The 17,226-nt window shown below is 43.2% G+C and overlaps 1 protein-coding gene across 2 annotated transcripts in view; it reads left to right on the forward strand.

Annotated features, from left to right (window-relative positions):
- The window catches only part of LIPA (lipase A, lysosomal acid type), an 87,783-nt gene extending 70,573 nt beyond the window's left edge, over positions 1-17,210 (forward strand). For both annotated transcript variants that reach the window (XM_030865035.2, XM_060286773.1), the window contains exons 4-10: positions 2,057-2,255; positions 3,377-3,486; positions 5,036-5,172; positions 7,897-8,043; positions 8,929-9,000; positions 15,452-15,523; positions 16,398-17,210. In XM_030865035.2, the coding sequence (XP_030720895.2) occupies positions 2,057-2,255; positions 3,377-3,486; positions 5,036-5,172; positions 7,897-8,043; positions 8,929-9,000; positions 15,452-15,523; positions 16,398-16,631 (971 nt within the window). In that variant the 3' untranslated portion in view covers positions 16,632-17,210. The remainder of the gene's footprint in view (positions 1-2,056; positions 2,256-3,376; positions 3,487-5,035; positions 5,173-7,896; positions 8,044-8,928; positions 9,001-15,451; positions 15,524-16,397) is intronic.
- Positions 17,211-17,226: the final 16 nt, after the last annotated feature.

Here is a 17,226-nt window from a genome sequence, read left to right on the forward strand (position 1 = left end):
TTCTGTCTGTTCATTGAGCTTTTCATATTCAGCTTGAAGTGAGGGATGGGGGAATCCCAACACACAAGAAGAGAATTAGAAAAACAAGCGACTTCGATCCGCTCCCTTCCCCCGTGACAGGTGTCTTAACAAATCACTGAGTTTTCTCCACCCCCCCTCCCCCGACACACACTGGATGGCTTTGCTGTCACCCTGGGGTCTGCATGGTCTGGTTGTGCGCGCGCGCGCGTGTGTGTGTGTGTGTGTGTGTGTGTAGGTGTGTTCTCTTTGTCCTTGTGCAGTTACTTTCATTTTGTAGGTACCCAGCTGATTGTGGCATAGAGTTAATGGATGTCCACAGATTACCCTTTAATGTAAACAGTTTATTTAAATTCCAAAGTAATTAAACATATTTTCTTTGTTTCTTTTTCTATTAAACAGAGACTCTTTATAACCTGGATTGCAGTAGTGGTTGTTTTAGGCAAAGCCAAGTCCATGGAAGTTCAATGTACAGGGAGAATATAGGAACTTTGGGAAACCCTTCCATGGAGTGTAGGGCGAGGGGTCTGGGAATGTTTTAAGCCTCGTGCAGGGGTGAATGGTAGGTACGGGCTGCAGTGGGGGTATTTGCAGGTATTGTTGGAAGCCCCTCAGCCACCATAATTGGCACACGTGCATGGTGGGCACACATGCATGGTGGGCACACATGCATGGTGGGCACATGCCTGAGTTGGCCGCCTGCACTTTCCTGGGCTTCACGCTCATCTCCTGGGAAAGTGTTAGTGGCTCCTAATTGCCTGTGGGAATCCAGAAGTTATTTGTTGGTGATGCTTAAAGAGTTTCCTGGTATATCTTCAACTTGCCAACTCCTAAATTTCTCCCTTGAAGCCTTCTGTGGGGTTAGGGAGGGAAGTGCAGAGAGATTTCAGGGGAATTTGACATATTCCCCATCTAGAAAAAGTAGGCAGAGAAAAACAAATACCGTGTGCTGACACATATGTATGGCATCTAAAAAAAAATGGTTCTGAAGAACCTAGGGGTAGGACAGGAATAAAGACGCAGATGTAGAGAATGGACTTGAGGACATGGGGAGGGGGAAGGGTAAGCTGGGACGAAGTGAGAGAGTGGCACGGACATATATACACTCCCAAATGTAAAACAGATAGCTAGTGGGAAGCAGCCACCTAGCACAGGGAGATCAGCTCCGTGCTTTGTGACCACCTAGACGGGTGGGATAGGGAGGGTGGGAGGGAGATGCAAGAGGGAGGGGATGTGGGGATATATGTATACATATAGCTGAAACTAACTTTGTGATACAGCAGAAAGTAACACGACATTGTAAAGCAATTATACTCCAATAAAGATGTTAAAGAAAAAAAAAGAAAGAAAAGGTAGGCAGCTGACTCCTGGTCCCTGAAAACTGGCACCTGACCCCCCTTCCAGCTCAGTCCTGGCCTGGCTGCCCCACTCTCTATCCTGCTCTCCCCTCCTCAGTTCTCCCACCCCCACTGAAACCCGTCCTTCTTTCTCAGGACTCTGCCCTGTGAAGTTGGCTGCACAGCCTCAGGTTTCACTAAGTGTCTGAAGAGGCACAGGTTGGAACCAGCACAAGGAATCTGGCCCCCATCGTGCTCTCCTTCTGCCTCGCTCTAACTCTCCTTTCCCCAGCAGGGGCCACCGCAGTGCCCACGCTCCTTCTCTCTGACTGGTGACCAGCAGCAGCACCTCTTGGAACAAGGCAGTCCTGCCCCACTGCTCCCCATATGTTGCCAAGGTCTTTTCTTGCTTAGCCTGACTTTCTGGTCTTTTAAGGTCCAGTCTTCTTCCTCATGGCCCAGCCCCAGAGCACCTTGGGTGTGTGAGAAGTGTCTTAATGTGCCCAAGGAAAGCATACAGCTCCCAAGCGCCCTTCACACAAGTACATATAGTACAGTTACCACGGAATGATAATGCTACCTCAGTCTTGTTTCTGTTTCCTTATTTGCTTTGTGATCTTTTGTGACTTTTCTGATTAGCAAGATATCATGTTTGTTTTGAAGCTTAGTGCTGCTAACCCCTAAACATGATTGCTTTCCAGGTCCCAAACCAGTTGTGTTCCTGCAGCATGGCTTGCTGGCAGATTCCAGTAACTGGGTCACAAACCTGCCCAACAGCAGCCTGGGCTTCATTCTGGCAGACGCGGGTTTTGATGTGTGGATGGGGAACAGCAGGGGAAACACCTGGTCTCGGAAACACAAGACCCTCTCCATAGACCAAGATGAGTTCTGGGCCTTCAGGTATCTTTGAATTGATTATGACGGGGGGGTCTTTTCCCTTGGTACCCTCAACATAGACACTGGGGAGGCAAATAGACAGGAAACTCAAGATCATATGATGGGAAACTAATGGTTTATGAAAGGTTTTATGCCTTGTTAGGAATTTAATAAATAGCAGTAAGGTAAATTATAAATAAATGATTACATTTATGGGTTACATTCAATAAGGGATTTTTAGTTATTTTGACATTCCTGGTGGTGCGGGTGTCGCTGTGTAAATTGTGTACCATACCCTCTCCCTTCCTCCATAAACACGTCCTGCAACTATTCACTCCTCTTATTTCTAGAAGTTCTCCTCTTCTCTCTCTTACTTCTGGCTCTACCAGTTGATCACTGCATGATATTAGGCATGTGGCATAAGCCCTGTGTCTGTTGCCTTTTTGTAAAGTGGGGATAATAAATACCTTTCTCATAAGGTCACTGGGGGCTTAAAGGAGAGGATACAAGGAAAGAGGCTGACACAGAGCCTGGCACAGCGCAAGTGGTGGTTACAGTCAGTACACATGCGTACAGGTTCAGGGCTGTGTCTCTGTACCACGCATTAGAGAAAGTCAGCACCATGACTCCTTCGGGCTTGCTTCCCCATTTGTAAAACCAGAACCTACTCGAGGCCGTGAAACACAGGAATGAGAGCTTCTACCAAAGGCATCTCCAAGAATATACTCGTTGTTACACTGTTTGTAATAGCGAGAAATTGGAAACTACCAAATGCCCATCAGCAGTGAGTGAACAAATAAAGTGTCATGTATTTACACAATGACCAGCCGACAGCTGTATGTGACGGCAAAGATGAAGTCGGATGCAGAATGATACACGCTGTTTGATCCCATTCATAGAAAAGTTCCCACATGGATCAAACTAATTTAGGGTTTAAGAAAGGAGGATAGTGGTTATTTGGGGGAGGCATGGTTAGCAAGGAGCCCAGGGAGGCTTCTGCAGCGCTGGTAACGTTCAGTTCCCTGTGCTCAGGGCTGGTTTACCCAGCTGTGTTCAGTTTGTGATAACTCGTCCAGCAGCACACTTGTATGCTGTCGTAGTTGCATGCAATGTCTCAATGAAAAATTTCCTTGTTTGGATTACAGTTACGATGAGATGGCAAATTATGACCTACCAGCTTCAATTAACTTCATTCTGAATAAAACTGGCCAAGAACAAGTGTATTATGTGGGCCATTCTCAAGGCACCACGATAGGTATGTATAAAATAAAGATGGGAGGTTGATATAATGTTTTATTACAGTTTGTTCCTTCTTAAAAGTGAAATATAAAAAAAATAATGTTCAGATAGAGTTTTGTGTTTGTTTTTTAATGCCAGGCAGAAATAATGAATAGGGCAAAGAATTTTGGTAATATTGAGTCTTCTCTGGAAATTCAGACAAACATAAATAGATGAACATGGTGTATGGTTCCCTTGATTGAAGGAATCAATGTAAACCACAGCGTATTACATATTTTCCTAGTTAAGTGATATGGGGATGTGAGAGAGTAGAAAACAGGAAGTTGTATAAATGCAGAGACTTTTATAAAGAAAACAAGGAAATACACTGATTTTTTAAAGTGAAGTGGAATAAAGCTAGCTCCAAGGATGCCATAGTACACTTTATTTACAAATAATTTTTTAAAGTCATATATATTTTTAATTTATGCTGATGATAAAAGTATTATGTGTTCATTGTAAACAGAAACAGAAAAGTTAGCAAAGTTTTAAAAAAATAAAAATTGCCAGGAGTTCTCTGGTGGCCTAGTGGTTAGGACTTTGAGCTTTCACTGCCTCGTCCTGGGTTCAATCCCTGGTCAGGCAACTGAGATCCTTCAAGCCACGCGTCGTGGCCTACCCCCCGCCCCCCCGCCTAAAAAATGCTCGTAATTCGAGCAAACAAGAGCTCCTCTGATTAGGGACTAGAGACCTGTCCCGTAATTTATTTAATTCCCCTGTTAGTGTTTCCTATGACTCATATCTTTGTGTTCCTATCACACAATCTTCTTAGAATACATTCCTAGAAGACAGCTATGATGTGAAAGGTAGGAATGCTTTGAAGTGTCTCCTTATGCGTGGTTAAGCTGCCTTGTCCTCACTACCACTCCCCTTGGTCACCTTGAGAGCCTTCAAGCAACAAGTAACATGGACGTAATTGCCCTCCTTACTAATGGACTTAAGCATTTCTTGCATCTATATTCGTTCTTCCATGACTTGTCCATTGGTGTCCTTTGCCCCACTGCTTTCAAAATTGACATTCTGGGGTCAAGTTTAAGGCAAGAAGTGACCTGAGAGGAAGCTAAAAGATATTTTAAAGCTAGAGGATTCTAAATGTGTAAGTTCCTTTCGAGTCCTTGGCGACTGCGTTGAGCACCTTCGTACATCACTCTTGGTGAAGGGGGGGGGGGGCAGTAGGGGATGGACACAGTGCGGTGGAGCTGTTAGGAATAGTCTTCGATTCCCTGGCTTACATCATTAAAGGAACGGGAAACATCTTCTGGTTCTAGCAACCCGGATTTCTTCCAGTGCATAGGTAGGCTGAAAATCAAAACAAGCACTTAGCAAAACTTGATTTACTGGTTTAACCAAATTCAGTGTTTTTGCACGTAGGAGTTCAGAGGCCCTTGTTTCAGGAGTTTTGCCTCCTGGCATTGCTTGCACAGGTCTCAGATTGCCACTAGAAGGCGACACGCATGCCTGCCCTTGCCTTTTCAGAGAAGAGTCCCAGAAGATGGAATTCTCTTATTTTCCTTTTGTTCCCACAGGTTTCATAGCATTTTCACGGATCCCGGAGCTGGCCAAAAAGATTAAAATGTTTTTTGCCCTGGCTCCCGTGACCTCAGCCCAGTTCGCTACTAGCCCTCTAGTTAAATTAGGACGATTTTCAGATCTTCTCATTAAGGTACTTGGATTTCCCCCACCTCCACTCCCTTCCCTCACAGATTTCCTTTTTGGTTCTGAAGAATTGGCCTTTAGAGGAAGAAGGTGTGTCTTCCTCCCCTGTGTTTTGCTATCAATGGAACAGTGGGTTTTCCTCTCTCTGTGGTTTTTCTTTCCCCTTTCACCCCTACTTCCAGATCCGGGGGAGCCAGGGAAGGTGTCCTTAACTCCACACTGGAGCTCCCTGTTCTCATGGCTAACACGTCAGTGCAGATCCCCACCCACCTTACAAAGAGAGCATAGCTTAAACCTTAAACCTCCCTGAAGTTGCCCTTTATTCCATAGGGTGGGTCTGTGCTTAGGAGTAGGCAGCAGATGGGAGACAGGCGATGTGCTATTCCACATGCCCGACCCTGACCACACTGAGGGTGATCTATTATATTTTATTATATGGCTCCTAAGCAGAGGCCAGTAACTTCATCGGAGCTCAATGTGTGAACCCTCCAGGATTTGCTCAAGGAGGAAGCAGGTTTTTTTTGTTTTTTTTGCGGTACGCGGGCCTCTCACTGTTGTGGCCTATCCCGTTGCGGAGCACAGGCTCCAGACGCGCAGGCTCAGCGGCCATGGCTCATGGGCCCAGCCGCTCCGCGGCATGTGGGATCTTCCCGGACCGGGGCACGAACCTGTGTCCCCTGCATCAGCAGGCAGACTCTCAACCACTGCGCCACCAGGGAAGCCCAGGAAGCAGTTTTTATGAGGAGTTGAGAGCCAGCTGAGGCCAGATGGTCCGTTACGCACGCACTATCTATGTTTTATGTATGATAGGTGTGTACATACACATATGAAATCCTATACAGAAATATATACTTAACTTATACATATCTCTTGGCCATTTAAGAAATATGTTCACAGGACATATAGACTATACTCTGACCTTAGAGTCTGACTCTCACCTAAGATGGGATTCTCTGTACCAGTGATCAGACAGGCAGGTAAGATGTGGGCCCCTCTAACCACATTTATTTTCAATACCTTGGATAACAGAACCTTCGATTTTCATTATAAACAATTCAGAGATTACAAATAAAGTACGCTTCAACTACCAAGGCTTCTCCTAGCGCCTTCCTCAGAATTAAGCACCATGCTCAGCCTGGGGTCTTTTCCTATAGACCTTGTGTGTGAATTTGTATACCTATATAGGTCCAGAGAGAAATGTATTGTTTTGTTTCACTGTAGACAGTATCCAACTATGTAACTTGAGTACCTTGACAAAGACCCTATTTCCAAATAATGTCACATGCTGAGATACAGGGAATTAGGACTTCCACATATCTTTTTCGGGAGGGACACAATTCAACCCATAAAACTGCCTTTGTAGGCATCTGAATTTTTCACTCTGCTTGTCCCTCCAGAGGGTAGGCATCAGCGAAAGTGTAAATTATAAGGAGACAAATTTGGGTTCACTATAAAGAAGATCTTTTTCCTATTTCCTATTACACATGTACACGACGATCTGCCTTGAGGGCATAGTGATTGCCCCAGAAATACTTGAGCACAGGTCCAGGGGCCATTGGTCAGGTCTGATGTACACCAGGAGTCAGCAGATGTTTTCTGTTAAAGGTCCAGATGATAAATATTTTTGGCTTTGTGGGTCATATGGTTTCTGTTTCAACTACTGAACTCTGCCTTTGTCTTCTTTTTTTTTGGCTGCATTGGGTCTCCGTTGCTGTGCGTGGGCTTTCTCTAGTTGCGGTGAGCGGGGACTACTCTTCGTTGCGGTGCCCGGGCTTTTCATCACGGTGGCTTCTCTTGTTGCGGAGCACGGGCTGTAGGCGCGTGGCTTCAGTAGTTGTGGCACATGTGCTCAGTAGTTGTGGCTCGCGGGCCCTAGAGCACGTGGGCTTCAGTAGTTGTGGTGCACGGGCTTAGTTGCTCCGTGGCATGTGGGATCTTCCCGGACTAGGGCTCAAACCCACGTCCCCTGCATTGGCAGGTGGATTCTTAACCACTGCGCCACCAGGGAAGTCCTCTGCCTTTGTCTCATGAAAACAGCCAGAGACAATGTGTATAGAGAAAAGCATGGCCGTGTTCCAGTAAACTTTATAAAAACAGGCAGTGCTGGCAGAGGAGGCATGGGGAGTTATTGTTTAAACGGGTACAGAGTTTCAGTCTGAGATGTTGAAAGAGCTCTGGAGATGGATGGATAGTAGTGATGGTTGCACAACAATGTGAATGTACTAATGCTGCTGATCTGAACACTTAAAAATGGTTAAAATGGTAAATTTTGTATTAAGTATTAAAAAACCCCAAAGGCAGTGGGCAGGATTTGGCCCACTGGCCAGTAGCATCGGATCAGATGTATGTGTCCTAAGCAGACACATTGCTGACCAACCACAGTTTCAACTCTTTCTCAGAATTCACTAGCAATCCGTCAAAGTGAGATGAAACTTTGGGGATGGCCCTGGGATCAGGGATCATTCAGGCCCCCTCTCACTGTAAAAGTCTTCTGTGGACCTATGTGATTTTTTGCCTTCTTTTTCTCGTTTGAGACTTTAAATACACGTCTGTAACATCTGCTATTGCCTTAGTAAACATATCACACAGGTGTCCTAGTTTGAATGCCCACTGGTTGCCATTTCTCTTCTGAGGCCATCCGTGGACACGGTTGGCATGTGTCTGCTTGTGAGGTGGGACGTGGAGGCCATACACCAGAAGCAAATGCTGAGATATTCTTTTTATTTTGCAGGACTTATTTGGGGTTAAAGAATTTCTTCCCCAGAGTATGTTTGTGAAGTGGCTGAGTACACATGTTTGTACTCATGTCATTCTGAAGGAGCTTTGCGGAAATGTCTTTTTTGTTATGTGTGGATTTAATGAGAGAAATTTAAATATGGTATGTATGTTTACAATAACACTTGCTTTAAACTGTCAGTGATTTTATTTTATCTGTGAATGTGCTTCTTTGTGTTGGAGGGTGTGGGAGAGGCAGGAATGACCTCATTAGAGCTCTAAAGGCTCTTTCATTTAGCGGGTATAAGAATCGACCTTGGCAGGTACCTGGAACACCATTTGCGCCTAACCTCAGGCCAGCCATTGTCAGCTTCCTACATTGTACCTATGTGGAAACTATGGAATGAGGGAGATCGGTCGTCATTTAAATTGCAATATTTATATTTATTATAGTGATCTTTTTCTTCAAAATAATTACTATAAATGTGTTTAAATTTGGAATGGCCATTTACACACACACACAGGCACATACCCACCCATGTATATATACATTTATTTATTTATTTTATAAAATGTAAACCCTTGGCCAGCAATGTGCTGGTGTTTCTAAATACATTCGTAGTTTGTCATGTTGTATTTTGAAAACAGGTCTTAAAATTCTGGAATGAAGGCTCTAGGGAATTTTTAAGGGATGTTAATTTTTCTTGTTTCTGATGAATAAAAGCAAGGTATGATTGTTATATAAAATTTTGGAAATTCAGAAAAATATGAAGAAGAAAATAGAAATGAGCAGTAATCTCAACCAATACAGCCCCACGGTTACCATGTTGCTGTATATCCTTCATGTGTATTCTGTGTGTGTATGTGTGGTTATTCATATTTTTACAGGACGTATTTGTAGTCAAAGAATTTTTTTTCCTGCTCTTAATCTCACGTATTTGAGATTGTGGCTCTGTAGTTTTTAATGCTTCAAGGTGCAAACTGTGTTTATTATCAATGCCTCCTTCAGGCTGTTTTCATCCTTTATTTCCATGTGTTTATTTTGCAGTCTAGAGTGGCTGTGTATGCCACACACTGTCCTGCCGGAACTTCTGTGCAAAATATGTTACACTGGAGCCAGGTACTCATTCCAGGAATACAGTGGGGGGTTTGTGGAACATCGGCCTTAGAAAGTTCTGTGCATTCCATGAAGCAAATAGAAAGGTAGTCTGCTTACACATCTGAGCTGCTTTCCTTCCTGAGTCCTGGGCTCCTGTCACTATGTTTATCTCGCTTGTGTTATCCTCCCTGGGGCAGACTGTACTACGGTATGAGTTCACCAAACAGCTCTTGGGGTTGACTTGTTTGTTCTTTTCTTCCCCCTCCCCTCTGTCAGTTTTTCATTGAGTCCCAGATTTATTTTATTTCTGTGTTGCTCCAGAAAGCAAGATTTTAGAGCAGCTTTGGAGATAGAAGCTGCTATTTCAGCATTAACCTATGAACACTGTATGCCTGAAACATCAGTGGAGAAACAGAGCTAAATCAGTCAAGGATATAAGTAAGAGACACTAAATTTTAAAATAGAGTTGTGATTGTATGATCACACATCACGAAAGTATGCATGTTCATTCTAGAAAATGTATAAATTACATACGAGTATAATAATAAAAATTCTCATAAGGTGAAAAATAAAATTGTTCTGTAATCCCACACAGAGATAGAGAATGTGTACCAGGGATATAAAATGTCTCTGCATTCTACTCCATATCTCTTGCTGCGTATCATTTCAGAAAGAAGTGGTTAAAGATACAGATAGAAATCATAATTGTAGAAATAGATCGTTTACTTTTCTTCTTACTCTTTTATAGCTGTTTTTTTTTCACCTGACAATATGTCAGGGACTTTTTCTACCTCAGGACATGTTTTTGTATAACTTTTCCCCCAAAATTCTTTTTAAATATGAAATAACTCACCATTTAAGTGTCAGACCAAGATGCAGTGAGTGCCTTGGATAGCAATCTTCAAACAACTGGCAGTCACTGCCTGTATCAGAATCATGTGAGTTGCTTTTAAAAGTATACTTTTTAATATAATATTATTTTTAAAAAGTAAGGGATATTGGGTTTGTGGTAGAGCTGTTGGATTAGCTACAATCCAGGCTTTTAAACACAAAGACTCCTGTGTCCCATCCCTAGAGATTCTAATTCATTCGGACTGCAGTGTGTATACCTTTACTTTTTTTAAACATCTTTGCCGAGGTATAAGTGACATACAATATTTGAAGTGTACAATGTAGTATGTTTTGCCATAGATATACACCTGCAAAGCCATCACCACAATCAAACCAGTGAACGTATCTGTCACCCCCAGAAGCCCCCTTGAGTACCCCCTCCACCCTCTCCCATCTGCAGCGACCCATCTACTTTCTGTCACTATAGGTTACTTTGAATTTTCCAGAGTTTTGTCTAAATATAATCATACAGTATATATTTGTTTTTGTCTGGCTTCTCTCAGCATCATTATTTTGAGATTCACCCAAGTTGTCATGTGCATCAGTACTTCATTTCTTTCTGGTGCTGAGTGGTGAGAATTTATATTTTTTAAAAATTCTGCCCATTAGATTCTTCTGCCCAACTGGATTTGGGAACCTCTGATCCGGGACATCACTGGTGCTTTGGTATCCTTCCTCAGTTGTCCCAGGAACGCTGTCAGTTGTGAGTGCTGTCGGTTACCTCTCCTTGGGCTTATCCCTATGGAACCAGGCAGGACCCGGCCTGAGGCTTTTAGCCCCGTAGTGACTGTAAGGCCTAGTGTTAAGCGTCAGGGACTCAGTACCAGAGTTTGGCCTAGAAGAGGGGCATCTGGAAGGCAGGTAGCTCATGACATGCTGAGGAGTACACCTTTACCTCTGAAGGGATGTCCCGAAACCTTCAGAAGTCCTCAGATGTTCACCCCCAAACGTCCCCTCAGTCCCCTACTTTTCTCCCCAGACACTTCTCCATCTAGAGCCGCTTGTTTTCTCTGTATGCCCTGCCATCAGAAGAGCCTTATCTTTCTGAGCATTTTTACCCTCTTACCTATTGGACATTTTTCAGTAAGGTCCAGTTTCTGTCACCTCAAGAGTCAGTGCTCCCCTGTGTGGAGGACGACTGAGCCGAGCTGGGGGCTGTTGCTGAGCGGCCCACGCTGGCACCCCCGTGCCTCAGCAGAGCACAGGGGACCGCCAGCCCTAGCCTTTCAGGTACCCTTGGGAATGTGGTGCATGTCACAGCACGGTAGTCCTCCAGCCTTCTGTGCTGCAGGCCCCCACTGGCGCTGGGTTTGCCTAGAGCTCTTGGATTGCCTGCAATCCAGGCTCCTGCTCTTGTTCCAGCCCTTTTTTTTTGTGGTACGCAGGCCTCTCACTGCTGTGGCCTCTCCCGTTGCGGAGCACAGGCTCCGGGCGTGCAGGCTCAGCGGCCACGGCTCACGGGCCCAGCCGCTCCGTGGCACGTGGGATCCTCCCGGACCGGGGCACGAACCCGCGTCCCCTGCATCGGCAGGCGGACTCTCAACCACTGCGCCACCAGGGAAGCCCATTCCAGCCCTTTTGTCAAGCAGCTGACTGGGGTCGGGGGCTGCTGGCTGTGGATCAGAGCACCAGTGGTGACCACGTGGTTTTAGGTCCTCACTGCATTGCAATGTGCACCACGAACGTTTCTGAAGGCCAGATTCCCTGCAGCAGTCAGCCCTGCCCTTTGTTCCTCTGCTCCCTGTGTCATCCCTTTGTTAAGAAAATGGTTGCTTTGTGCAGCTGTTTCATAGGATCTTCTTGACTCTCCCTCCTCTGGGCTGTTGGCCAAGGGCTGCCGGCCAGGGACTGCCACTCTCTGCCTACCCAGGACGTGCTGGGGCAGCAGCCCTGGTCCCTGCTGGGAGAGGCTTCCACTGAGGGTGTGCGGGGCCTGGATCCTGGCAGGCTTGAGGGCTACAATTCAGATGTGAAGTTGGGAGGTTTCCGTGGCAGGAGTTTGGGGGTGCCCTTAAAGGCCATTCTATTCATAGTAAACTTTGAAATGGATCTTTTGTATAAGTAATTAGCATTCAGTTCTCGAAGTTCTAAACCCTAGTTCTTCACTGGTTTTTTTAATTTAGCTTAGAAATCTTCTCCTTCTCTTATAAGCCTCACACGTTTCAGAGACCCTCCGGAATCTCTAGCCCCCTTGCCAGCTATGCCCAGAGCCCAGCTACTTGCTCCTGTTTGAAGAAGGCTGGTCCTAACATATCTTTACAGCGCTGTTCAGAATTACTTAGGGTGCTATAAAAAAATACAGTTTCTTGGGTCTACCCAAGACTTGTTGAGAATCAGAATTCCTGAGGGTATGGCTCTGGGATCTGCATTTTAATAAGCACCTTGTAAGATCTGATGTTCTCTATTGTTTGAAACCTGCTGCTTAAAAAAAAAAAAAGCAAAATATACATTAGCTAGGCTCTTCAAAACACTGTAAGAGACATTTAGTAAAATTTTTGTTATACATATATGTTCATTATGAAATTTTAAAAATATGTGAGTACAAGAAGAAAATACATTACCTGTATGTCTACCACCAGGGATAACTACGATTAGTATTTGCGTATTCTAGGGGAGGTAAAATTTTTCCTTTACTCTCTTGGGGTTTCTGACTGGGACTGACATAGGACAAATTAACTGGAGAAAAGCATATGGATTTCATTTACGTGTACATGGGAGCCCTCACAAAAATGAAGACCCAAAGAAGTAACTAGGCCTGAGTGCTTATATACTAGGTTGAACAAAGGGTAGCAGTTTTAGAAAAGTAACTAAAATATATGGGGAGACTTACAAGACATGAGAGTTATTTTCACAAGGTCTTTTTGTATAGATTTCTGTCAGCCTCCTCTTTTAGACTCTGGTGATGAGCACGCTTCTTCCTCCTGGTATAGGGAGGGCTTCTTTCACATGGGAGTTTTGTGTTCTCCTTTTAGAAAGAAAAAGGAAGGTCAGCGTCCTCTTCACATCTTCTGTTTTTCAAGTGCCTTTAACTCAAAATAATCATTATGCCAAAGCGGCATATTTTGGGGTGGCATGTTCTGAACTCTTACACTGTAATCTTATTATTTTTTTTGGTATAATTGTTTCCATTACAGAAGGAGGATTATGCTACATGCACTTTTTAATAATTTTATTTTTTATTTGATCAAACAGCATTGTATTTCTGAGGTACAGGCTAAGTTGCTGTATCAAAGACCCTAAAATACAGCATCTAAATAAATAGTTTCCTTCCTCAGAATCCAGTCCAGACATCAGTGGCACACAGTTGTGGAGGAGTTGTGACTGCTTTGGGAAGTCATGCAGTGACCCAGTCCCCTCTGCACTATAGCTTGGCCATCTCTGGGGCGCTGGCCTCTTCTGCCTGGTTGAAACTGGGTCACGTTCATGGCAGTTCCAGCCCCCAGGAAGAAGGCACATGAGGGATATGGTTCCTACCCTGGCAGCCATGTGCTTAGCAAAAACTTTAGAAATTTTATTACTGAAAGGAAGAAGGCAGGAATGGGTACTGGGGGGCAGATAGCAGCCTCTGCCATGATCAGAAATGCTTTTCCAGGTCAGTAACTACACTTAAAAATATTTGTAACTGAGGACAACTTTTTATTGTTCGAATTTATTATTATTATTATTACTGTGATAGGTTTTTTGGCAATAAAACATTCTGGGATAAATATTCTTGAATTAGAGATCTGTCCTTATACATTAGGCAGATGACTTCCTTAGGATACAGTCTTAGTAGACTTAGTGATCAGAGGGTAGGCATCTCTTTAAGACTTCCAAATATGTTTGGTACTTTAGAAAGGTTGAACCTATTTACATTTTCATTACCAACAAGATGTTAAAATAATTTTTTAAATAGTTTAAAATTAACTTAAACTTAAAATATTCATATGTGGATAAAGGTCAGGTGGAAATGCTTATAATATTAGGAGAGACTTTAAAAACTGTCTCTCCTAGTATTATAAGCATTTTCACCTGACCTTTATCCACATAAGATTGCCACTTAAGTATAGCCATAGTGCATGTTCAATTTTACTTTCTGACTTTTCTCCACTTAGTATTATTTATAAACAGTTTTTCTTTCTATTGTATTATATTTGTATTTATGACAGTGGCATACCATGTGTATATTGATGTAATATAATGTATTTAACCAAGTATCTGTCATTGGATGTTAGCTTATTCGCAGGTTTTTGTTACTATGAATAGTCTTCTTCACATTTCCCTCCTTCTGAGATGCCCTTTCAAGGGCGTAGTTTGAAGTCCTATGACGCTGAGCACAAAAGTCAAATCTGAAGTTTAGCCTGAACTCTCGGCACGTCTTTCCTTTGTTTCTACACTCACTCTGGGTGCTTTATATAAAAGCCAAAGACATATGTGAGAAAGTGACAAGCTGGTGTCTGTCTATGGGGGCAGAACAACTTGCACTGATATATTTTCACTGGCATTTAGAGCTAGGGAAGAGATGCACTAACAGGTGCTGTAAATTCATATCTTATTCTGCTTGTTAAATGTGCTGCAGGTATTAATCTCTGTCATTTGCAATGGCAAATGCAGATGCTAAACATTCCCCCTGTAGTACCTCATCTCACACTGTTGTTTATTGTAGAAACCAGTAGAATTTTATGCAATTGATAAGAACTGAAGCCAAAGGCAGTTCTGACAAAGAATGCCTAGGTTTTTCCTGTTTACCAGACGCCACCCTCTGGCCAAAGCTTATTAAACAGTTTCCAATTCATTTGGTTCGCCAATTTTGGATTTAATTCTTGACATATTTTTAATTGGGGGATATAGAGGAGGTATGGATTTGCATTATTTAAAAATTTATGAATAAGTGACTTTTTGTTCATATTTTTCTATCATGCTATCCTAAATAAGCATACATTTAAATTTCATATACAATATCATTTCATGGCTCTAGTATCCTCAACTGATTAGAATTGTTCAGTGTACAGTACAATTTGGTGATTTTACTGGTACTGGTATTCAAGAAAAAGTGTTAAATGAATTAAATTTGTAAAATATTAAATAATATAACTAGTCAAATCGGATGGATATATAGGAAATATGATGGAGATTATATGTAATATAGTTACATATACAATTAATGTATTTACATACTAATATAAATACACATTAATATATTAATCCATTGTTATATGTAATATGTATTTCTTTCCCAAGTGAGATAGTGAACTCTTTGGAAAAGTTTAAGATTCAAATTCCAATAAAAAAACATCAGCGTAAAGTTTATCCAACGGGTGCAATGCTGATCCAGGATCGTTTACAGCACATATGTGTAGCTGCTTTATTGTGTCATGTAATAGCTACTTTCCAATCATACAGTGAGAAATTGAGTCATTTAGGAAAGGAGAGCAAAATTATGCCGTTTTATTTTAAATTGCAGTTTGGAAATTAAGAGTGAATCTGGGTATCGGTGTAAACTTGGTATCTGAGGGGGTGGCTTAACTCTTGCAACCTGTGATGCTATATCAGATTTCTGTGTTAGATAACTTTATTTCTCCCCCAATTATCTTCTGTCTAGCTTGTTAAATTGCAGAAGTTTCAAGCCTTCGACTGGGGAAGTAGTGCCAAGAATTATTTTCATTACAACCAGGTAAAGTCTTCAGAGTCTTTAGAATTAAAATGGGCCCTGAAAACTCATCAAGGAAGCCAGCCTGAGTTATGAGGATTCTGGCTGGGTTCAGGTGCCAGGGGAAATGGTCGGGAGGGTTGACTAGGTAGCCTTTGTTTCCCCCCAGTCAGTTCTAGAACAACCTAAGCATCCTGGTTCGTGCTTTGGACCTTGTCCTTTCCCTGGCTCTGTATAGTCATCTCTGTCATCGGTCATGGATAGTGATCAGGCAGGCACACAGACCTTAAGAGTCAGACAAGCCTATAGGGCTGTTATCTGGTGGTTGGGGGGCCTTGGCCAAATTACGTTGCCTAAACCTTTTCTTCCATATACACATGAATTGACCACTTTTTGGGTGCTAAGGGCTCTAAAATGGGAGGCACTCTGCTCATGTTTTTCTTATTTAATTCTCAGAATATCCCTGTGACATAGATGTGATGATGATTAAAGAGGAAGAAACAGAGGCTTAGGGAATTTCTATGACTTGGGTCACACCCCAGAGGGAAGGGAGGTGTGGCTATGACTCCAAAGCCCCTTCCCAACCACTTGGTTTGGTTCTACAGCTTGGCATCAACTACCTGGGAGAATGACGCCTTCCTCCCAGGGGATGAAACTCGTTACCTTGCCCAACACAGGGTAACAACTCGATAGCTAGCAGTGGTAACGGCTAGCATTCTTTTCTTGTGGGTTAGGCTTCTTTTTGTTCTGGTAATAGCAACCTGAAAAGTAACTAGAGTGATTTTCAAACTTTAGTCTTTGATTCTCAGATCAGATTGACTAATCAGTGTTTACTGGGGATTGTATTTTTGTCAATTAAAACAACAAAGACAAAGCTTTCTATGGGTTTTCATTACAGAGTTACCCTCCCTCTTACAATGTGAGAGACATGCTGGTGCGGACCGCTGTCTGGAGTGGGGGGCAGGACTGGCTCGCGGACGTCAGCGACGTCAGTGTCTTACTGACCCAGATCTCCAACTTGGTGTACCACAAGCACATTCCTGAGTGGGAGCATCTCGACTTCATCTGGGGCTTGGATGCCCCGTGGCGGCTCTATAATGAAATAATAAGTCTAATGAGGAAGTATCAGTGAACGCCAGGCTGGAGACATTTACTGTCAAGTCATGTTAAATCTGTTTGCTTAATTTCTCTAAATATACTTGTTTTCCTTTCCCAGGCGTTTCGTATTTTTATATTCAAGAAAATGATGCCGTTGAAGATGCCCAGTTCTCTCCAGTTAGGATAAGAAACGCTTTTGCTTTTTTTGTTTAATCAAACAAACTGCCCGCCCACCTTTGATCCTCTCCCATGGGGAGGAGAGTGGTCTTAAACCTGAGGAGGGGTGGGTGGTGGTTTGGAAATCCGCAGTTTCCACTGAGCGAGGCTGTGAGTGGAGACTGAGCCCTGATTGACCCCATTTGCAGGTAGTGGCTGCAGGTGCGACCCTGGATTCAAGGACTGTCCATCCAATGCTCTCCTTGGACAAATGAAGCAACCAAAGCTGGCAGAGACAATGCCATAGGGCCCCCAAAACATAGATTTAGGAGTCTAATGTGATCTCTCCCACTACTCTGTAAGCTTGAAGATATATCTTACTTATCTCTGTATGCCCAGAATCTAACACAATACCTGGAATATTAGTGAGTTAATAAATATATGCGGACTGACAGAATGTGTGACAAGCGATG

The sequence above is a fragment of the Globicephala melas genome, chromosome 16, assembly GCF_963455315.2.
Source record: "Globicephala melas chromosome 16, mGloMel1.2, whole genome shotgun sequence".
Taxonomy (NCBI): domain Eukaryota; kingdom Metazoa; phylum Chordata; class Mammalia; order Artiodactyla; family Delphinidae; genus Globicephala; species Globicephala melas.